This window comes from Sceloporus occidentalis, unplaced genomic scaffold (assembly GCF_023333645.1).
Source record: "Sceloporus occidentalis isolate IW3139 unplaced genomic scaffold, rSceOcc1.0.p SCAF_4, whole genome shotgun sequence".
Lineage (NCBI taxonomy): Eukaryota > Metazoa > Chordata > Lepidosauria > Squamata > Phrynosomatidae > Sceloporus > Sceloporus occidentalis.
Window position 1 is genome coordinate 2,175,749 of NW_028316984.1, and position 23,842 is coordinate 2,199,590.

General features: G+C 41.7%; 1 protein-coding gene across 5 annotated transcripts in view; it reads left to right on the forward strand.

Moving 5' to 3' along the window:
* Positions 1-23,842, forward strand: part of LOC149313417 (protein FAM228B-like) — a 42,447-nt gene that overhangs the window by 1,791 nt on the left and 16,814 nt on the right. For 2 of the 5 annotated variants that reach the window (XM_089519070.1, XM_089519071.1), the window contains exons 2-7: positions 2,522-2,632; positions 5,376-5,462; positions 6,593-6,697; positions 9,869-9,988; positions 11,159-11,230; positions 12,827-13,024. In XM_089519070.1, coding sequence (XP_089375196.1) covers positions 2,522-2,632; positions 5,376-5,462; positions 6,593-6,697; positions 9,869-9,988; positions 11,159-11,230; positions 12,827-13,024 — 693 coding nt within the window. The remainder of the gene's footprint in view (positions 1-2,521; positions 2,633-5,375; positions 5,463-6,592; positions 6,698-9,868; positions 9,989-11,158; positions 11,231-12,826; positions 13,025-23,842) is intronic. The other 3 variants (XM_089519073.1, XM_089519072.1, XM_089519074.1) reach the window with 3 other exon arrangements.

A 23,842-nucleotide genomic window follows, 5' to 3' on the forward strand; every position in this document is an offset into this window, starting at 1 on the left:
CTTGTGGTGGGAGGCCTGTTGTAATCACAGCGACAAGCACTACCTGGATTGCTTTGTTTCTCTCATTGGTTCTTCAGGCTCCATCAGTGGTGGTGCTCAGAGATCACAGTCAAGAGGGTGTCTGTATTCAGCTGTTAAACACTGAAATCCATCTAGGGTAGGAGGGCTAAGAGGTATTTTGTCCTTTCTGAAGCAGAGATGGCGTAGTACACAGTTACTAATATCCTAGCCACCCATCTACATCCACACATATAATGACCAAAGCATTTATTGCAGGGATAGGCAACCTGCGGCCCGCAGGCCGGATGCGGCCCGGCAAGGCCTTGGGACCGGCCCCAGCCCGATCTTGCCGCCGATTGCTGCCGGGGCCTTTGGGGGGCAATTGTCTATAGAAGCCTCAGAAACATGCATTTATATTAACATTTTTTAAAAAATCAGCAAATTTTTTCTCGTGTCCTCCATTTTTTTTAAAAAAGTGTCTTCCATTTGAAAATTTTGTCCTACATTTGTCCTGGTTTATTTAAATATTTAATTTTTTAAAAAATTATTTAATTATTTATTTTTTGGCTTCGGCCCCCCAGTTGTCTGAGGTACAGCAACTCGGCCCCCAGCTCAAAAAGGTTGCCTACCCCTGATTTATTGCTTTCGCATCTTGGAAGGCATGTATGCAATATGTCTACTAACCTGTTAATATGAAATGTCCCATAATCTTTCCGCCCCTGACCTTTCTCCAAGGCTTGAACAGCAAGTTTTGTCTTGCCTCACAGCTGTCTCTCAGTGGCTGCGCCATCGGCATTTGAAGCTCAACATGTCCAAGACTGAGCTTCTTGTCTTTCCTCCTAAGCCCACCCTTTAACACTCCTTTTCTGTCTCTGTGGACAACATTTCTATTCAACCAGTCTAGCAAGTCTTGGTTTTATCTTTGACTTTTCTCTGTCGTGTATCCCTCAGATCCAGACCACAGCCAAGGCTTGTAGATTCTTTTTGTACAATATTGCCAAAATCCGACCATATCTCTCCGCCTCTACTGCCAAGATCCTGGTCCATGCCCTAGTGGTCTCACGACTTGATTACTGTAATGTCCTCCTGGCTGGGCTTCCTCTTTCTCACCTCCGTCCTTTAATCTCTGTTCAGCATTCAGCTGCATGCATTATCACTTCCACTCACCGCTCTGACCACATCTCTCCTGTGTTGGCATCCCTTCACTGGCTCCCCCTCCCTTTCCGCATTCAGTATAAGCTCCTGCTGTCCACGTTTAAAGCCCTCCATGGACTGGCCCCTCCCTACTTATCAGACCTTATTTCCCCTCACCTTCCCACTAGGGCCCTCCGTTCTGGTAGTCAAGGTCTGCTGTCCATCCCAGGATTTCCTCTGCCCCATCCCGGATTCGCCCCTTTTCACTCGCTGCCCCTCACTCCTGGAACCTTCTTCCCCCACAAACAAGAGCCATCACTTCTTTAACCAGCTTCAAAACGGAGTTGAAAACCATCCTGTTCAGAGAAGCCTTCCCAAGGCATTGCATAATTGTCGCTTACTATTTGATGTTCTTTTGGTGACTGTTTATCAAACCATTTCCTGTATTGCTATGTACTGTATATGTAATATCCTACTTGAGAGTATGTATTTTCCCCAGAAGAAGATTAACCATCCATTATGAAGCCAAGCCCTCCCTCCAGTCCATCTGCCTTGGTCCAGGCCTTGGAGGTAGAGAGGAACTGCTGGACCTCTTACCCTTTCCCTCCACCACTCCCTTCTCCTTCTGTGTCATGTCTTTTTAGATTGTAAGCCCGAGGACAGGGATCCGTCTAACTAAAAAGATTGCATGTACAGCGCTGTGTAAATTTACAGCGCTTCATAAATAAAGGTTAATAATAATAATAATAATAATAATAATAATAACACAGCTTAAGGCTGACTTGGGCAGAGGTGAGTGAGAATCAACCCAGTTATGTTTCTGCCATCCTGAAAAATGAACTAGTAGTCTCCCTCTCACCCCTTCCCAGTTTTCCTATATAGATGTTAATATTGTGGAGTATGATATTTCAGTGGAAGGTGTCCATCATACCTGGAGCTAAATTTAGTGTTTTTCTTAACTAGAATAGTCCCATTAAATGAAAGTGGCTTAATTATGATGAACGAGTCCTATTCATTTCAGTTGATTGACTATTTATTTAAAATATTTCTATTCTGCCTAATTTGAAATGATCTCTGGGCAGCATACAAGTAGAATACATGGAAGGAAACTTGGTTTTAGTCCAGTGATGAGAATCATGCAGCTCTCTTGATATTGATGGACTTCAAGTCCCAACAGCCCCAGCCATCATAGCCAGCGGTGAGGACTTGACTGATTTAGGCCATGGTGATTCAGTTATGAGGGTTCTTACAATCTCGTTAGCAGTTGTCATCTGACAAGAAGCCAGTCAACTATATCAGTCTAAATCTGCACATTCTGCAGAACTAGAAAGCGCTTATTACTCTACATTATTTTTCATTTGTTTTTTGGTTATATTAATGGTTTTAGACTGAGTCATCAACATCATCTAGTAGTGAAAGTTCAGGTGAAGACTGGCTTATAAAGGTTTGCTGTCCAGGAGCTCGGCATCGATATCGTAGATATGCTAAATACCGAAAGGTAAATATTTCTGTAAAATGTGTGTTTTAATAAGCCCAGATCCAGATTTAGGGACAGCAGTCTTTATGGATGCTCAGTAGGCAACTTAAGCATTCAAGTACTGAATTGATCAAGCATGCTTAACATATAGTGGGCTTGCAGGTTACCTGGCTCCCTCCTGTACTATGTTCCAGTTCAGTTAGGCTAAATGGTAAAAATATAGTAGTGCTTGTGCGCGCACAGCCAGGAAATATTCAACATCATCAACTTATTTTGTTGGGCAAGAACCACAGGTGTGAACAGCTTCTCCTCCTCCTCCTCCCTCATATTTGTGACTCACACAAATGGGTCATCCATGGTTCCAAAGGTTCACATGTTGCAGTCCCATTGTGTTGCCCCCCCCCCCTGAAATGATGATAGAGAGTGATTGGAACTGAGTTTCCCCATGACAGTTGCCTAAGATTGGAAGGTGGGAATTGTGGCCACCCCACCAGTATCCCATTTTTAAAAATCGTTTTTAAAAAGCCTTCTTTTTCTCATTGTGGTTTGCTGCTGAATTTTGGCATCAACAGCAACCAGTAACCAGTTTTAAAAAACAGTAAATTACCTTGCATAAATGAGTTGAACATGTATTACGTTCAATGAATAACAGGACACCATATTAGTTTCCAAAAATTAATATTTTTTCATGGGATGGCATGGAGGAACAATCCACTACAGCTGGGTTTTCCCCAAATGCCAACTGTACTGGAGGATATTCGTTCCAAAGTTCTTCAAGGTTGCCATTGGTGCCAAGCTTTCTGATCCTTTTCCAAAGACATTCAGAGCATTTTGGTGCCCATGCTACCAAGATACTCACTTGCTGCTACCGAGCTATCCAAAAGCATTCTCGTATGTGCATGGAGGGGTCCATGTACCTTCATGTGGTTCTATCTGTTTCATGAACAAAATGCTATTTTTTATGCCAGCATCCATCACCATATTCTGTCATTGCTAAAGTTTCTCTGACAAATGGAGGTGAACAAGTACATTCCAGACCTCCAGAGAAAGAAAAAAAGTAATGAGATCTTAAGGGAAGACATTTCTACTCATCTGCTGCACTAACTATGGTGCTTTCCAGACCGCCCAAAAGGGTGGTCTGCTGGCGCCTTCATTTGCTGCACCGAGGAGCCTCAGCGGCCAAACCGCGCGACTCCTCCGCGCAGTATAAAGAAGCCGCAAAAAGTGGCTTCTTTTTGCAGTGCCATTATGACGCTGCAAGGTGCCATTGGTGCACTTGCAGCATCATAATGGCACCAAGACGTGCGGATGCTAAGCGTCCGCTATGTCAAAATGGCAGCGCCCATGTAGAATGGACACCGCCATTTTGTACATGCTCGGCGCGTACTAGGGTTAGGGGCGTCCGGAAAGGACTTTTGGCACGTGCGGAACGCGCCTATGAGAGTTAGCAACTGTGAGGCTTCCATGGCAGCCTGATAGCAGCTACTGTGGGAAAAGGTACAGCTTTTCCTTCAACATTTAGCTCAGGCACAAAAGGATTTGCACATTGCATATCTTTCAGATGGAACCTCATGGATTTGAAGCCCCTTCAGATTAATTCAGCATGCCATGTCACCATGCACTCAAAGGTGGCTTGGACACCAGGTCAAGAATAGAAGACCTTTCTTTTGACAGGAATGGCTTATTTAATTCTGAAACTGATCAGGTGATGGACTTCTTGCATAAGATTTGAATAGTAGCATGAAAGGTGAAAGATGGGGAACACTCTGCAGTGCCAAAAATGTCACATACAAGGCTCACTCTGGAGCCATTCTTCTTCCACATAGAGATTGAGATCTCCCGCTAAGCCCTCACAATATATACTCCACTTTTCCATACAGCGTAAGGAGATTCTATTAACAATCTCTTTTTAAAATCCTCCAAAGAAAGTCCACCACTCTCCAAAGTAATTATTTCACTGCTGAATGGTTCTTAATGTAAACAAGTTCTTCTTAATGTTTAGATGGTATCTCTTCTAAAAATTTATCTTCCGTTTCACCAACAGTTTAGATTAGAGATGTAACATTTTTGGAAATTTTGAAAAATATTCCCATGGACTGACACTGGTCTGTGGACCATGACTTTGAGTAGTACTGGATGATGCAGCACATAGACATTCAATTTTAGGCTTTATGTATATTATTATGTATATTAAAGTATTTCTTCTCATACTAACATTTGGATTCACCCAGCGAATCTAAACAATGAAAAATTCAAGAGAGATATGACAGTGCTTCATCACACAACATATAGTTAAAACTGTAAAATTCCACAAAATGTAGTGATGGGCATCTTTAAAAGGAGATTATATAGATTCATGAAGGATAAGACTACCAATGGCTAAAAAACACAATAACTTTGGTATCACAGGCTGTATGTCTCTCAGTGCTATTTGCTTGAGCAGAAGGGAGCTACAGTATCACACTCATGTCCAGCTTGTGGGATTTCTGTTTGCTGTAGATGAAGAGAATACTATAGCAGATAGGCCATTTGCTTTCTTCCAAGTTGCTTAAGTCATCTCATTAGATCAAATCTCTAGCTTTTAGAGGGTATCTTGTTTTGAGAAACTAGAAGAGAGAGCAATTAGAGATTATGCACATCTGATGCACACTGTTGTTTCTCGTGCACATTAGTCAGACATGGGTGTCAGTGAGACATACTTCCAGGTGTGAAATAATTTTTTAATTTTTCTTACTTCACCCTGATGCAACAAATGTCATCACAGCCTAAAAAGACTGGATTCCTACATAATTTAGATGAAGAAGATGGTGAAACAAAACCAATAAAATGGAGACCTATTACATCTTACCAGGTACACATTTTCTTGAAGTTGTGTAATTGAAGTTCAGGCATTCTGTTTAGTGGACATATAAATTTTAAGAGCACACTGATGAATTTTATGTGCATAGTAATGTTTATGTTGAACCTTTCTCTTGTACATTATTTAAGATATGTATATGGTTTCTTATTTCCTATCAATTCCTTAAAAAATTCTTAACATTTTTCAAAAGCGTTCTCTATTCCAAAAATAAACTGAATGAAGATTATTTTGGTCCAAAACACATTGTAGAAATAATCCAGTTTAATACTGCTTCAACTGTCCTGGCTTAGTGCAACGGAATCTTGGGAATTGTATTTTATTGTGGCAACAGAGCTCTCTGACAGAGAAGGCTCAATGTGTCACAAAACTACAGTTCCCAGAATATCCTAGCATTGAGCCTGGGCAGTTGAAGTCGTCTCAAACTGGATTATTTCTGCAGTGTGTTTTGGGCCTTAGTAGGAGGGACTGTAACAGATCTAGACATAAATTACTGAGTTAAGCCTCCCTTAGAATGAAAATGTGGTTGGTTAATCTCTATGTCTTCCTACATCCTACACTAGGCCATTATGTGGTTATCTGTATTTTTGTTAGAGAGGCAGGTTAAAACCAGGAGATGCAGCAGAAATATGCCACTGGGAGGATAGAATGTGGCTATATTATTTCGAATACCTCTTGGTGGGAAAATAATCAATACATTTTAGAAATAAAAATAAAGAAAATCAACATTGACTTTAAAGACAGATGTCAAGAAGGGTTTTGAAATCATCTTTTTAAAAAAACAACCTAATCTACACTCTATTTGTTACATACAATCTATTTGTTGCAAGTTGGAACTTTGAACTGTTGTCATAGTATTTATTATGATGTAACAGCACTGGAACAGTTCTGTTCTGATGTGCAACATCTAAATTCCTGTTGCACATTCCTCTCAAGTAGAAATGACAGACACTTAACTGTGTTTGACTAGAAAGCTGACATCTGATTTGTGCTATCTGAAAGTGTGCCTGCCAGTATATTTTCTAAGACCTCTGAAGGTTGTTTTTATTAATCCTAGTTCTTATTTTTTATAGACCTTGGCTTTGTTTTTGTTTTTTATATTTAATATAAAATTCTTATGCTAGATGTTCACAGGAGTACCAAAACAGGAGAGTTCAGAATTGCAATGGCTTATAAGACTTCGTTGTCCAAGGGCCGAGATGGAAGAGATGATACCAGATGCAAAACAAGTGAGTGTCTAGCGTGGGAACATATCACTTGTTTAGCAGTATCACAAAATGTAAAGCTTGAATTGTAAGGCAGGTAAAGCAAAAGTTTCATCTTAATGTAGGCATTTTTAAAAATTTAAAACCCCAGTGAAGTCAATTGATTTAAACACAAAGTTTCTCATAGATGCCTAGATTCCCAGCATTTGAAGTTATATAATTTTTTGGTCTTAATAATATTCAGGGTTAATATTTCAGCAATCTGATCTTCATAAGTGTAGAGAGTAAGATCACGATATGATTATCAAATTGTCTTGATATTTGGAAGTTATGTTATTTATTGTACCTCATATTGATGGGATATAAATTAAATAAATAATTTGGGAATTGGACTGAGTAGAGCTTACTTCTGAGCAGATGTTCTGTGCTTTAATAAGATAAGCTATATGGCCCTGGATTTGAATCACCTCTGCTTTGAACATATTTGATGGCCTTAGACACACCCTACTCTCTTGGCCTAAGCCTTCACTTTGCTACTTATATAAAGATTATATAAGATAATATATGTGAAATACTTTGAATACTCAAAAACACTGTTCAAGTGCTAAGTGTTGTGGAGAATTAAATTTTTCCTGTGAACATTGCTAAAATGTTGCTACATGTGTTTAAATGTATGGCTAAACATTAGATTCTGAATTATTCCTCATGCCCACTATGATAGTGAAGCAACTTCTAAACATTTGTAAAGATACAGTACTTTTTAAAAAATGTCAGAATGGAACAAATATGGGCCTGTTACAGACTGCCAAAATAAAGGGTCTCTTTGGATGTATGCTGTTTAAATGAAGCATGCATCCTAAGAATCCGGAAGCTGCACCAAAGCTGCACTCCAGTGCTTAGGAATGGAGTGTGGCTTTGGTGCAATCTCCAGACTCTTAGGACCCATGCATCATTTAAATTGCATACCTCCAAAGAGACCCGAAGCAACTTTATTTTGGCAGTCTGTAACCGGCCATTATGTTTAATTTAGTACTCATGCAGTGCCACAGCATGTCTCGCTTTGTCTTTGTATCTGTGTTGTACATGAGTTGATACATTGACTCAACAGAGGCATTCTGTGGCTGTCAGTTCAAAGATATAGCCATTTTAGTCTGTAAAATCAGTATGTAGAGAGATCTGTTTTGGGTCCCCTATTGTTCTCTCTTTACACACTGTCCTTAGGCAAACTCATTAGTTCTTTTGGCTTTTCTTATCATCTGTATGCCGACGACACTCAGCTGTACCTTTCCACTCCTGATCTTTCTCCGGGTCTTGAACAGCAAGTTTCATCTTGTCTTACAGCTGTTTCTCAGTGGATGCGGCACCAGTGTTTGAAGCTCAGTATGTCCAAAACTGAGCTTCTTGTTTTTGCACCAAAGCCTACTGTGCAGTATTCCTTTTCCATTCTTGTTGACGATATCTCTGTTTGACCTGTGCAGGAAGCCCGCAGTCTTGGTTTCATTTTTTATTCTTCCTTGTCGTGTATCCCCCAGATTCAGGCCATAGCTAAGGCATGCAGATTCTTTCTCTATAATATCACTAAAATTTGACCATTTATTTTGGCCTCTACTGTCAAGATTCTGGTCTCACGACTGGATTTCTGTAACTTCCTTCTGGCGGGGTTTCCTCTTTCTCACCTCTGTCCTTTAATTTCTGTCCAGTATTCAGCTGCATGCATTATCATGTCTTCACACTGCTTTGATCACATTTCTCCTTTATTGTCATCTCCCCATTGGCTCCTCCTTTCTTTCCATTTTTGTTACAAACTTCTGTTGATGACTTTTAAAGCCCTGCATGAGCTGCCCCCTCCTTTTTTACTAGCACTTCTTTCTCCTTAACTTCTCACTCATGCCCTCCATTCTGGTATTCAAGGACTGCTGTCCCAGTTAAGGATTTTCACTGCTCTATCCCAGATCCATCCCTTTTTACTTGCTGTCTCTCACTCCTGGAACTTCCTTCCCTCACGAGCATGGATCATCACCTCTTTCACCAGCTTCAAGACTGAGTTAAAGACAATACAGTCGGCCCTCCCCATAGGCTGGCTTACCTTCTGCGGTTTTGAGTTTATGCAGAAGGCAAGCCCTGACAAGTAATGGGCTGCGTACCTGCGTCGCACGCCCAATGCCACACTGCAAGCACACACCCCATTATTTTCTATGGGGCTTGAGCATGTGCTCTTTTCCCCATATGTGTGTGTGTGTCCGGAATGGATCGCCCGCATGTGGGGAGGGCGGATTGTATCGTTCAGGGAAGCGTTCCCAGACATCACATGATTGTTATCCAATGTTATTTTAATTTGTTGTTTGCTATATTTTATGGTTTGAATGTTAATATGTATTAATATGTATTATATTTAATTATTTTTGTAGACTGTATGCCATAGACAGGTTTGCTTTATCTATTTTAATTGATTGTATAGTCAGCCCTTCTTATAGGCGGGCTTGCCTTCTGCAGCTTTGAGCTTATGCAGAAGGCAAGTCCCAGTAGAACTAATGGGGCGCGTACTATTATTTTCTATTGGGCTTGAGTATACATTCTTTTCCCCATTTGTGAGGGGTCCGAAATGGATCCCCCACGTATGGGGAGGGCAGACTGTATGTACAGCGCTGTGTAAATTTACAGCACTTTATAAATAAAGCTTAATAATAATCTTGTAGCACCTTTGAGACTAACTGAAAGAAAGTTGGCAGCATGAGTTTTCATAGACTAAATTCTACTTCCTCCAAATGCATCTGAGGAAGTAGACTTTAGTCTATGAAAGCTCATGCTTTAGTCTCAAAGGTGCTACAAGATCTCTCTACAAACTGATTCTGGGGCTGTGTTGAAGTCTGGTTGTCAAACTGTTGTTAAAGTTTTCTGTAGAAGCAAATTTGAATATGTAAAATAATCTTTGTGTACTGCTTAAAATTTTGCAGAAGGGTTCTGAGTTTTCTTGAAGTCTTTGAAAGGAATGACTGTACATTTTAGTTAATTACAGCCTGCAATGGGTGAAAACAGAAGAGAGTTCAAGTTGTAGTGTGCCATGCTTTGCAGCTTCCTTAGTGTGAATATTGGGGCAAATGTAGGCATAATACTAGGCCACTTTAATAGGTATACAGTATTTCAATTTGGGGTATGTAGAACATGAAGCATTCATTATAAATCCCCCCCCCCCAGTCTCTTCCAGCAGCTTCTACATCTTTAAGCCGATCACCAAGCAAGACAAGAAGTCCTCAAACTGGAGGGTTAAAAATTTCAGATAGCTGGCTGAAACAGAAACATTTTTCTCTTGCCCAGGTACAGCTGACTTGGGAACTGGGGTAAAAGTAAAGGATTAAAACCAGCAGTTGTCTGTTAAAGCTTTGTCAACTTTTGGGAGAAGGAAAACAATCTTGCCAACCTTTTTTCATTAAGCACGAACACATTCCAAAAGGGCTAATAGCCACATCACTATTTTGGAGTCATCCAATCTTTGAGTTCCATGCAGTTTATTGAATGAATGTGTTTTGATTTTAGAAGAATCATAGTTACTGTTTGCTCTGTATGAGATTTTCAATATTGCAGGTTTTTTTAAAAAAATGTATAATGAAAATGAAACAGTATTATAAAAGTGGTAGTATCTGGGGTAAATAATAATATGTTTGTAGGACTGAAGATATTCTGTGATTGGAGGTGCCTCGTGTTAGTGGAGAGAAGCTTTATTAGTGAGAGGAACTCATCCTTCCTGGAAGTTCCAACTATATTCTGAAGGTCCCATAAATGTGAATCTACACCCAGTGATAGTGGGCAGATACCAGTGGCAATGCTGGCAGGTCCACCACAGCACTCCCTGCCATCCTACTTGCGATGTTTCTGTTAATAACTACTTGGCAAAATATAATTGGCAGCTTTGCTTCAGAGTATGTTTAATTAAAGTTTATTTTTACCTTCTTTTACTCTTGATCAGATGATTTAGTATATTTGTATGTGTATTCACTGATGCAGCTTTTCTAACTATTATTTTATCTTTTACAAGTACAGAACATGTAATGTACTTAGTTGGGTTCCCAGGAACTATACTGAATTGTAATAAAATTTAAAAGATTTGAAGTTGGGATTTGCAAAATGTTTAGGAATGCTCTACATATTATAATTTAATGTAATATTTTCTAAAGCATATTGGCATGACCTTGGCTATCAAAATAGTTTCCTTTTAACCTTCTAGACTATGGAAATAGTAAAAGTAACATTTTTCCTAGTATTTTTATTGTTTATTTTACTGTGAGATAGTCATCAATACATTATGCACTCAGAGTTTTGTCCCAGTAATCTAGATCAATGAAGGCTTTAAAACCTACTTTTATTTTCATCTGCTCCTTGTTGGTTATGGAACCTGCATATAGTGCAAAATCTGCTTATTTAGCTAATTGTAATCACTATTTTTCATGAATCAGTTTTACTTTACAGATTATGTTGGTATTTTATTAGGCTCTAGTTAATGAAAGACAGAATGTTGGTTCTACCCAGTCCCTGTTGGAAAAGGAAAATTGCTTTATCAGGGTAAGAAAACATAATGTATATATTTGCAGTATGTCTTTCTGACAATTAAGAAAGCATAGATATATTTAACCTGAATACCTTCTCTTTTTTATGTGATTTTGGACTATAAGTTTTGTTTTGCTAGGGGTGTTGTAAATTTGGAACACATTTACTAACTCTTAGCCTACTGGAGGATAAAGTAAGCATGATGTTAAATGCATTTAGTATGCCTAATTTTTGTTATTTTGATAGTAGTCAGGTGAGAATGGAAGCTTCTTCCCTCAGGCTAATAACAGCTGGAAGAGGAATTTTAATCATGACCAATTCCAAATTAGATTATTTCCATACTGTGTAAATTACAGTCCCCCGCCCCCACATGCTATTTAAAGAACAAAATGTGAGCACATTAACACACGCCAGAATAGGACATTTTAGTCCCCCCTCCCTTGAGTTATGTCTTCTTACAAAGTCCACATTCTTTCACATTTTCACCTCAATACTTGTAAACGATTTCCCCAAATTGCAGCCACTTGATACACACTATTTTTTAAAAAGCAAGCAAAAACTGAGTATTTCCTTATTTCAGCCAGTGTAATGCAACAAAACATGTCTCATGTAGGTTTTTTTTGGCAACCCCTGATGCAGCAAAAAAGAAACAATGTGCTATGCTTGTTAGGTTAATCCTGGGGCAGGGGGTGGTGGGGGGATGAGAATTCCTAATAACGCTATGAAATACCTAGAAGTCACTAAATATAATTTTCAAAATCCTGGCATATGGATTTTACAATGTTTTGTGACACCTTGGAAACATCACTTTAAAATCTAACTCCTGTTAGCATTATTTAAAATAAAGTCATCTCTTGACATGGCTCACAACTTTAAAAACAATGCATCATGATAGTCATTTCTGGAACCACTGGGGGTTATTTAGAAGATTCCAGATGATGACTCTGCAGAAGTGCAGACACCTCATGTGTGAATGCACACAGATGACCACTCCAAAAGTATCAATTAAATATGACCAACCTATGTATATATCAAGTGGCTGGAATGGTTTTGTCTATTTTTAAATAAGAGCCCCATGTTGCTCAGAGCACTGCAAGCATCAGCTGGCTTCCAGTTCCCAAATTTATTTAAGTATTGATATCCTACCTTATATCCAAGGATTTCAGAAGCAATTTAAACAGTTTAAAATAATTTTAAAGCACTAAGAATAATTTAAACAATCTAAAAAGTTATTGAACATCAAAGCAGTACAAGACAATGTAAAACTATGCACATGTGCAAATTTGGATGAAATTAATTAGGTCCCAAAAGCTTTAGTAAAAGGCCATGTTTTTATCTAATGCTGTAATGACACTATAGATGCCTACACTTGAGCCTCAGCTTGATTTTTCATCCCCCCTTTTCCATTTAATGCTGAAACAGAATATCTCTTTGAAAACATTTTGTTCATGCAAATGTCATCCATATTAGAATGTTAAAGTGTGTAAATAATTATTTATTTTTTATTGGCTAATGACCTGCCTCTTTTAATCCTCCCCTAACCTGGTAATGTCTCATTGTGTCATTTGTTTGTAAGCTTCCTTTCTTAATAACAGTCTCTCTGTCAATTAGGAAGTAGACAGGTATTTGAAGCACAGTGATTTTTTAGCCCTAAGGAGGAAGGAAATGTTGTACAAGAAATGGTTTGAGAATGTTTCAAGACCACTACTCCAGACAATTCAGGACAAAATTGACAAGCAGTCAAGCGAAGAAATAGAGGAAAGGAAGCGAAAACAGCTCTCCCTTTACTTAAACTACTGTAACAAGAAGGTATTAGTAAAAGAAATGTTCACTACTCAGACATTTTTAGGCCTGCTACAAAAGATTTTATCCTTGGTCAAGATTGGGACCAGCATTACTTCTTTGTAGGATTGATAGTTATGTTACTAGCAAAGATTTCACAATATCAACACTTAAATTGTTACTAGTTAGACCATAGAGATTGTTACATATGTTTGTATGCATGTATGTGAGGAAAATGTCTTGCTCTGTTCTAGTTATGAACTTTAATAATCAAGAATTTCATTTGCTTTAATGAGAAAATAATTTATTTGGGTTGTACTTGGAGGCAACTGTAATGAAAAATGGGTTATTTTCCTCTTCTTGTCCAGGAAACAAAGGCTCATGTGATGCATTTTCTTCAAACACAGTAGCTTCCTGATCCACTGCCAATTTCTGGCCTTGCCTCTACCCAAGAGGCATTGTTTGCTCTCAGCTTATTCCTTTGCTCTGAACTGCATAATGTTCTTACCCTCTCTGGTCCAAAACACACTGTAGAAATAATCCAGTTTGAGACTGCTTTAACTGCCCTGGCTCAATACTGGGGAATTCTATTAACGTGGGAGACATTTAGCCTTCTTTGTCAGAGAGACACCCTATATAGAATCTGGTCAGATTTCTCTGTCTCAGACCAGATTCCTTGTTAATTCTAAGATGAACGCATTCCTCATTTGGGTATATAGAAGCTGGTTCTACCTTCCTTTTGTCCCAGCTCCTCATATCCTCTGAGAGACCTTGGCACACTTTAGTCCAATTAGGATATACAGAAAAGGCAAAGAGTTTTAGACATACAGTACTGTATTTTTGTTAGGGGAAAAGGCTTCCAGATTTACTGTTGCATGCTGGAACAAAGTTTGTATTTCAATAGCTTATGACCCGACCCACCCACATGCACACTTGAGGTTCAAAAGCACCAGTTTAGTTGGTTAGAATTCATGTCACCTCAGCTGTCCTCTCAACAGAAATGTTCAAGGCAAAAGCATGGACCTGACCAAGGGCATTTACAAGACTCTGCAATCTTTACATCAGCAGAAATTGCCTTTGTCACACATCCTCCCCATAGTAAAATTAGCTTGGGCAATCCCATCTCCCTCCGCCCCAATATGTTGACTAATAGATGTTGTAAGAGATAAAGTTTTCTACATAGATTAATGGACATTCTGAGGATGGGGAAAAAATCTTAATTTTACTTGTATAATTAATGTTTCTCACTGTTACCTCTCACTAGAAGCCAAAATGACCGAACTGAGGTTATTGTATTTTAGACAAATGTGAGACAACATGACTCACTGGGAAAATGCAGTAATATTCAGTAAAGCAGTAGGAAAAGAGGAAGACCACAGCACAATTGGATTGACTAAAACAGTGTAACCACAGCTCTGTGTTTGCAGGACCTGAGCAGGTTTATTGATTACTAGGATTTATAGAGGTCTCTCATGTATAGGCTCTTAATATGCCTATATATCGGAGCCCTGGTGGCTCAGTGGTTAAATGCCTGTACTGCAGCCATTCACTCAAAACCACAAGGTTGCAAGTTCAAGACCAGCAAAGGGCCCAAGCTCAACTCAGGCTTGCATCCTTCCGAGGTCGCTAAAATGAGTACCCAGACTGTTGGGGGCAAATTAGCTTACTTGCTAATTAGCTTACTTGCTGTTCACCGCTATGATCTTTGGAATAGCGGTATATAAATAAAACAAATTATTATTATTATTATTTGATGACAGTCGACAAAATCTCTGGGGCAGTACAGACTGGGAGAAAGGGGCAGCCAGAGGCTGCCCCTTTCTCTTCCAGCTAGAGGCTGCAGCAGACAAACGCTGCAGCCTCCACGAGGCCTAAAAATAACCTGCTCCTGGCAGGTTCTTTTTGCGCTGCGCATGGGGCGCTATTGGCGCACTCACACGCAATGATAACGTCCATGCGACATGGTGCTGTTTGGGCGCCACGCCACATGGGCATCATCGTTGTGCGCCCCGTATGGGCAGGCGCGCACAATCATGGTGCCCACATGCTGATAGTAGGGCTGGGTGCATGCAGACGCCCAGTCCTACAGAACCCTAATTTTGGCCTCAGGCCGGTCTGTACTGGACCTCTGTTCCTGAACTCCTGTAAAGAAAACATGTCACATGATTCTTCTTTTTGTGATCAGGAGAGAAATAATCCATCCTTTGTTCCAGATGCCTTTATCATGCCACCCCACAGTGGACATTCATGATAAGTTCTAATGTTCCTTTAGCCTCAGTGGGTCGTGTTACACTTGGAATATTTAAAACGAGGCCCAGGCGGTTGAATGAGTCAGTGAAAATGGAGGTGTTCTCTCTGTGTATGCTTCTTTCAGTGCAGTTTGTGAACAAGGAAGGGTACTCATTATATTTTCAGTATATTCTGAGAGTAAATGTGCAGCCAGGTGCCACAATTTTAACAAAATACTTCAGCATTACCTGAGTTTGAAGTCACAATGTGAGGGCTCTACTTCGGATTTGTAACAAATCAAAAAGGTTTCTTTCTTCAGAAAAGATTGATTTTATTTTTAGTTTATCATATGGAATGAAAATGTGTATGCTTGTGCATAACAATATGGGATATGGTACCAAGCTCTATAACAGCTTGCCCACACCTCATTCTCATGTCTTCTTTATCCAGTTGACAAGGAAAAGGCAATGGCTGTCAGTGGTTGCTGTTTCCACTGCCAGCTGTTAACTTCCAAAGGGAAAGTGGAACTTGTGTTGATCTGGGTGCAAGTGGGTGGAGTGGGGGAATCTGGCATGATTCGCTGCACCATATACCCTTAATTCATCTGTTATGAGGGCAATCAACTTGAATGGATTCATTTCTTTCTTCAAATGCTTAGTCTGCTTCAGTATCGAAGAACTGTGACTGAGTGTGAAGGCAGCAAGCCATCTGTGAACAATCAGAGGACTACATATTTGTAGAAAATGAGGTGGGAATGTTAGTGTACAGTATATGCAGAGCAAACAGTTGGACTATAAGATCTTACTTCCATCCTCAGTGAAATGCATGGAACTGGATAAGTGAAAGATGAAAGAACAAGTGGATATATTGTTGGACTTGAAACGTGGATATTTGAGTTCAAGTTCACCTGAAGAACTTATTGTGCAACTCAAAGCAGATTGCTATTCTACAGTCTCAGCTCCCCGTATGTAAAAAAGAAATAATACCTACCTCACAGGGTTGTTGTGAGGGTAGAGAATTACTGTCATACTATTACTGGTAGTTAGGTATATAGATACATAATATATTATGTGTACTTTTCAGTTTTGGATGGGCAATTACAGTAATACAGAAAAATTGGTGTTTTGTTTTAGGAATGAGGCAAGAATTTGAAGTAGAAATGCTTAATTATGAGAGCATCTCTGTTCAAGTACTTGCAAGGAGGAAAACTAGCACAGCCTAGGTCTACAAGGACCCATTTTATGTTTGCATTCCCAAATTCTGTTGTGGGTGCCGCACTTTATGGCTCCCCCAAGGGAAGAAGTGTCAATTGAATGTTAGAAATGCCATGCTTTCTTCATTTTTTAAAAAGGACATCTACATAATGCTGGATCATTCAGACATTGTTATCGTTTATATTCCCAAGGTTCTCCCACTTCTCAGAGCATAGATAGTGTAACATTTATTGGTATAGAAGAACAAGAAAATCTCAAATGCATAATTCCTTTAGAGCTAGTCATCTTTAAAAATGAGACAAAAAATGAGGGGGGTGTTTATGTGGACACATACAATTTAAGGAACATGTGATATAGTGATTATACATACACCTAATAAAAACAAATAAATAATATATTATAAAGTTCTTATATCTTTGCTAGCACACAACAGTCACTGTCAGATATACACACATTGTACAGAATGTAAAAGTCCAAGAAGAAACAAAACTCTGTGTTTTGATTTTATGGATCTTATTAATTCATAAAATTTAGAAGGGCTCTGATAAACTAGAAAATTGGGCTAAAATTAATAAAATGAAATTCAACAGAGACAAATGCACAATTCTACACTTAGGCCATGAAGACCAAATGCACATGTATAGAAAGGGGGATACTTGGTTTAGTAGTGCTACATTTGAAAAGGACCTTGAAATTATTGTTGCTCATAAATTGAACATGAGCCTGCAGTGTGATACTGTAATAAAGAAGACAACTGGGGGGCCGAAGCTGGGGGGGAGCTTCCACCCTCTGGGGGCGGGGCTGCGTGCTGGGGGTGGAGCTTCCACCCTCTGGGGGCAGAGCCACATGTCGGGGACGGAGCTTCCACCCTCCAGGGTGGGGCTTTCTCTGCTCCCTTTCCCGACCTCCAGCTGTCTGAGAGACAGCTAGAAGTGGGGGGGGGATTGGGAGTGGGGGTGACAAGCGCATGCCTGCTCCTCCTGCCCTTTCTTGGCCCCCAGCTGCCTCTCAGAGACAGCTGGGGAAAAGTAAGGGCCCGTGAGGGGCAGGAGCAACAGGCGCGTGGCCCCTGCTCCTTTCCTTGGGGCTTCGCCAGGCCTGAGGTGTCCTCCGAAGGACACCTCAGGTTTGCCGAAGCCCTGCGGGGAGGAGGAGGAGGCCAGCGGCCCCTGCTCCTTTCCTCGGGGCTTCTCCAGGCCTGAAGTGTCCTCCGAAGGACACCTCAGGTTTGCCAAAGCCCCACAGGGAGGAGGAGGCGTGTGCCCACCCTCTCCTTCTTCCTTCGGCCGAACGGGCTCCAAGGGGCCTTTTCGGCTGAAGGGGAGGGAGGCCGAAGGGAAAGGCTTGGGCATCCATCCCAGGCCCTTCCCTTCAGATCTTCCCTTCGGCCGAAAGGGCTCCAAGGGGCCCTTTCGGCCGAAGGGAAGGGCTTAGGCACGCCGCCGTCCTGGGCTCCTCCACGGCCTTTGCAGCCCCAGATCTCTCTCTTCGAAGGGAGGCCTGGGGCTGTATGGGCCGCGATGGACCCCCCAGCGGCACGCTGCCTCCTGGGCTCCTCCATGGCCCTTGCAGCCCCAGGCCTCTCTCTCTGGATGGGGTCCGGCGACTGCAGCAGGGCTCCTACAGGCCTGGAAAGAGCCAGGGGGGGCCCGCCAGCGCTGGAGGCCTCCTCCTCTTTCCTGGCCCCTGACGGGGCCCAGGCCCTGTCAGAGGCCAGGAAAGAGCCGGAGGGGGGGCGCCAGCTCTGGAGGCCTCCCTGCCGGCTGTTTCCCGGCCCCTGACGGGGCCCAGGCCCCTTCAGAGGCCAGGAAAGAGCTGGCGGGGGGGCTGCCAACGCTGGAGGCCTCCCCCTCTTTCCCAGTTTCAGCGGAGGCCAGGAAGTAGGCCGGCGGCCCCCAAAGCCCCCGCGCGCTTGCGCAAGAGGCCACAGGCCCCCCACGAGAGGCCCAATCCTGCCACTGATTGCTGCCGGCTCGGGGCCTTTGGCAATCGGCAGCAGGACCGGGCTCGGGCTGGTCTCCCGGCCTCTCCGGGCCGCATGTGGCCCGCGGGCCAGGGGTTGCCGACCCCTGCACTAGATAGAGAATTAATGTGTCTTTTCCCTGTGTGAAATCTAAATAGATGAAAACCTGTGTAATCATAATTATGTAAATGCTAATACAACCCAATCTCAAAGAAATGGGTAACAAACTAAATAGACCAAATTCAAAGCTAAATAGTCCAAGAGAATCACTTTGCGACCTTCAACACTAATGTAACAAAAAATTTTGGCCTTAATTTTAAAAAATCAAGTAGCTGACTAACCAAAAGTGAAGAGTAAAACAGTGTCAAATATGCTCTTTATTTCTGCAAATGTCCTTGCCTAAAAAAAGCTAAACTTCTGTATCCTATAGGTAGATTCTTGATACATGCTTTCAAACTGACTCTGATTTATGGTAATCTTTTCATAGGATTTTGTTGGCTAAATTTATTTAGCAGTTGTTTGCCATTGCATACCCCTAAGGCTGAGGGAGTGTGACTTGCCTAAGGTCACCCAGTGGGTTTCCATGGCTGAATGGAAGTTTGAACCATGGTCTTCAATCATAGCATGTTTGCTTACTGTTTGCTTACATAACTATCTGGGGAAAGAAAGCATATATGGCTCAATGCTCAGAGGTGATATAATGTGGGTGTTTTGCTGCTGTGGAGGCTAGTAGCGAAACCAGTGGATTCAAATTAGAGGAATGAAGATTCTAATATAAAATTAGCGAGACCATTCGGACAATAAAGAGCTATTTGACAGTGGGATAGATGGCCTTAGACTAAAGGATGGTAAACTCTTCCATTGGAGGTTTTTAAGCAGAGGTTAAATGGCCACTTCTCAGGGATACTTTGGCTGTGGGTTCCTGCACACTGGCAGGAAGTTAGATGGCCCTTGGGATCCTTTCCAACTCTATCGTACTACGATTCAGTGTCTCAGGCGGGTTACAGACCGCCATTTGGGACGTCCTAAGGACGTCCCAGTTTAAAAAAGGGGCGTCTCTTCTAGACGCCCCTACTCCTGTTAAGGACTCTGTCCGTAACAAATGGCGGCGGCCGTTTCACACGGCCGCTGCCATTTTGACGTCTTGGACGCCTAGCATCCAGATGTGTCACAGTGGAAGTGACACCGCGAAAGTGTGCCTTGCGCTTTGCGGCGCCACGTCCGGGGCCCAGGAAGGAGCACAATTTCTGCGCTCCTTCCTCGCAGCGTCTGGGAGTCCCGCGGTTTAGAAGCTGCGGCTCCCAGACGCTGCAAGCGGCGCCGGCAGCAGACCGCCACAATTCGGCGGTTTGTAACGTGCCCCAGTTCACAGGTTTGGAGTCAAATTATGTTTATGGAACGCCACTCTCTGCAAAATAACCAGAGTTCTGTCTTTCTTTTATTTTATTTTCTGGTTCTAACTTGTGTGTAATTTCCCCAGAATTAATCCAAATTTGAATTGTACATATCTGGATAGATTTCCATTTTTATGTTGTCATTAATCAGGCTGATGTTAACAGATTATATAGGTTTTGTATAAGCATTGCGTGCTCTCATCTTAAGAAACATTCACAAGGCAAAAACATGGATGTTCATTTATTGGGACAGGATCTGTCCCTTATATGTAAAGCTAGTTGGAAGCATTTGTATATTATATTCTAAACCAGTGGTTCCAAACTGTGCTCTTTAAGGGATTTTGGATTTCAGCTCCCAGAATCGCAGACTATTGGCCAACATGGCTGAGGCTTTTGGGAGATGAAGTCCAAAATCTCTTAAAGGGCACAGTTTGGGGACCATTTACTAAATACTACCAGATTCTGGGTCAGTGCAATCCTGAGCTTTTTACCTTGAGTAATGTTTCCAATTTAAGGATGTAGTCCATACACCTTGTTAGTATTATTTTGCTACATATTGTGATAATGAAAAGGGAAGTGTACAAACTCAGTAACCTGTCATGCATTTATTGTCCCATGTTGGATCTCATTCTGTACTTTTCTGTTCATGTATTTATTTTCTATTTTTATTGTGTCTTTTCTTCCATTAGGCTTCCTCTTCTGGATCTCCACTCTCCCTTTGTGTTCTCCTACCTCCATTTCACCCACTGTTTGACTTCCCCTGTCCTTCCCAAAGCTCATACTTCCCCTCTTTTCTTCCTCCATTTCCATTTTCTCTTCTTTCTGTCTCTCCTTCCACATCGCCACCAGTTGTAGTCCTGCCCTCAATCTTGCTTCCTCCTTCTATTCCGTCGTATTTCTTTCATTTGCTTCCCCCCTTTCCCCCTTACACACCTTCCCTTTTCTTTCATTCACCCTTCTTACAGCTATCCCATTCAGCGATGTACAGTCCACCAGCTCTTTTACCAGATTTCTCCCCATCTCCATCTCCCCCTCCATCTTCTCCCCCTCCCCCACCTCCTCGTCTTCACTCTTTTTACCCTCCTACTCCTCACCCTTCTCTTGCTGACTTTCCTCTGCCTTCAGAAGAGCTTCCAGCTTATGAACAGGAGCCTTCTCGTGATTTCAGTGCTTACCATTCCCATAATCCTTTTTTCCTCCCTGTACCTGCACCAATCCAGTCCTATAGGAGGTATCAAACTCGACAGAAGAATAGTGACAGCATTAAATATTCTTGAAGACAGAAGATGCTTTGGTTTCCTTCACTGCCATGGTCCATAAACAAACATCAGCTTTTCTACAGTAGAGAGAAGATTCAGGTGCTCATAGCTTCTCAAGTACTCAATGAATGTTACTGTTGTCTTGGAGGAAAGATCTTCTGGCTTCAGTGCTACCTGCATGATAAATGTCACAAGGAACAAAGGGGGCATGGTTTTTATGGACTTTGCCTATTGACTTTCTCGTGCAATCTTTCTTGTGAAAGATGTATACATCATAAGATTGTACGCTCTTTGGAGCAGGAACTTCTGTTTTTGTCTTCATTGGAGGCACACACATTATAATTGTATATTTAATGTAAGAGAAATGAAAAACTAACTGGCATTTCTAGACTCTGCTAAAAAAACTTATCAACATTGGACACATATATACTACATATATCTGATTCTTCTTTGTGTTCTCTGTGATTCACACAAAATGGGAATTTCTGCACCTGCGCAGTGCAATTTTGGGCACACCTAAAGCTGTAGAGCTGGTGTTTTGGTGTTTTCCCTCAGGTTGCCCTGCCCCTCTGGCCTCAGTTCCTTTTCATCTGCTGCAGGAGTAGTGTTGACTAGCAAGCTTCTCCATAGTATCTTTCACTGGACTGTTCTTTGACACTCCTCATATTTTGCCTGGATTTTTGTCTTCACTTTTCTGACATGGCTTGTTCATGGCCTTGTCAGCGTCTTTCAAACCTTGCTCCATTTGTTGGGGAAAATCCCAGAGAAGGACAGGCATTCTTAAGTGCCTTCTTTACCTGGGGGAGACCCACAACATGGCATTCACTCACCCCCGCCCCCCCCCCCCCCCCGCTCACTGGAATCACACCTCTTGTCTCAAAGTGCCAACTGACTGCATGTGCTTTGTAGATTATAGCAAAGTGACTGCATAGCCCATGAAAAGCTATGGAACACCCTTGAAGACATGGAGTGCCGACACATCTAATAATCATGATGAAGAACCTATACTCAGGAGAAGAGGCTACAGTTAGAACAGGACACGGAGAAACAGAATGGTTCCCAATTGACAAAGGGGTCAGACAGGGTTGCATCCTTTCACCCTATCTTTTCAACTTGTATGCAGAACATGTTATATGAAAAGCAGGCTTGGACACAGAAGAAGGAGGAGTGAAAATAGAAGGAAGGAACATCAACAATCTAAGATATGCAGACAACACCATACTGTTAGCACTGCACATCTAGAGCAACTACTGAGGAAGGTCAAGGAAGAAAGTGCAAAGGCAGGCTCCCTGTTTAACATAAAGAAAACAAAAATAATGACCACGGAGGATCTAAACAAGTTCAATCTAGACAATAAGGACATAGAAATAGTAAAAGACTTCCTATGCCTGGGATCAAACATATATCAGAATGTGGACTGTGGTCAAGAAATCAGAAGAATAAGAATGGGGAGGGCAGCTATGAAAGAACTAGAAACGCTCCTAAAGAGCAAAGATCTACAATTAAACACGAAAGTCAGTCATACAAGCAATTGCATTCCCCATTACCATGTTTGGATGTGGGAGCTGGACAATTAAGAAAATGGACAAAAAAGAAATAAATTTGAGATGTGGTGCTGGAGAAGAGTGCTCAGGATACCATGAACAGCATAAAGAACAAATAGGTGGGTCCTAGAACAGTTCAAGCCTGAAATTTCCCTGGAGGCAAAGATGACTAAACTGAGGCTGTCCTACTTTGGCCACATCATGAGAAGGCACAAATCATTAGAAAAGACAATAATGCTGGGAAAAATGGAGGGAACTAGAAAGAGAGAAAGACCACATGTTAGATAGATAGATTCAATTAAGGAGGTCGTGGGTATGAATCTGCAGAAACTGGGAAGAGTAGTGGAGGATAGAGTGGTGACCCGGTGGAGATGTCTCACCCACAGGGTCACCATGAATTGACATCGACTCGAGGGTATATAACAACAACAAACTGACATAAACCCAGACTTCCCAGAAACTGTTCGCCTTGTCTATATGGATAGCGACCAAACAACTGACCTTCAAAACTACAGCGTGTACTGCTGCATCACACTGTGTGGATAGACTGACACCACTGGTACTGGAATCCTCCTTGAGTCGTTCTTCATCTTCATCTCAGGCGCCCAACTGGGAGTCACATATAAGAAACAAGAAGAAGAAGAAGAAGACCAAACCATCCTCTTCTCCTGGAAGTAGGCACGTGCAACAGACCCTCCTACTGGCCTAACACCCACAATCCCAGACAAATTAACTAGTTGATCAAGAGGACATCCTGATCTTGTACCCTCCATGGAATTGATCTATGCTGAGTATACCTCAGGAGGGTGATTGATTTTCCAGCTGCAGTTTCTTCACCCCACTTATAAACTCTGTTGGTACCATTTCAAGACCATCCTGTGCCATCTCTACCTCAGGTGTATGAACAACTGCGTGAATCTCCCCATGGAACCCACAAAGCCATCCATAGTTGACATCTGCCATGTCCTAACTCATAGCAACCATCACTCTCACCAAATTCCAAGAGTTGAATGACTCAGAACAACATGCTCCTACCAGCTACCCAAGGCTCCCCTGGTTCCACAGATGCCACTAATTCCTAAGACATTGGGACAAGACAAGCAGAGATCCCCAGAATCCCTTTTAGGATAATGTAGCCCTGCTTCTCCACCTGAAAACATCTGCTCTTTTGAAGATGAGGTCCTCCAAATAGCCTGGTCCCTTAATTTAAAGGTCCTGAGCTTGGAATCCCAGATCCAGGAC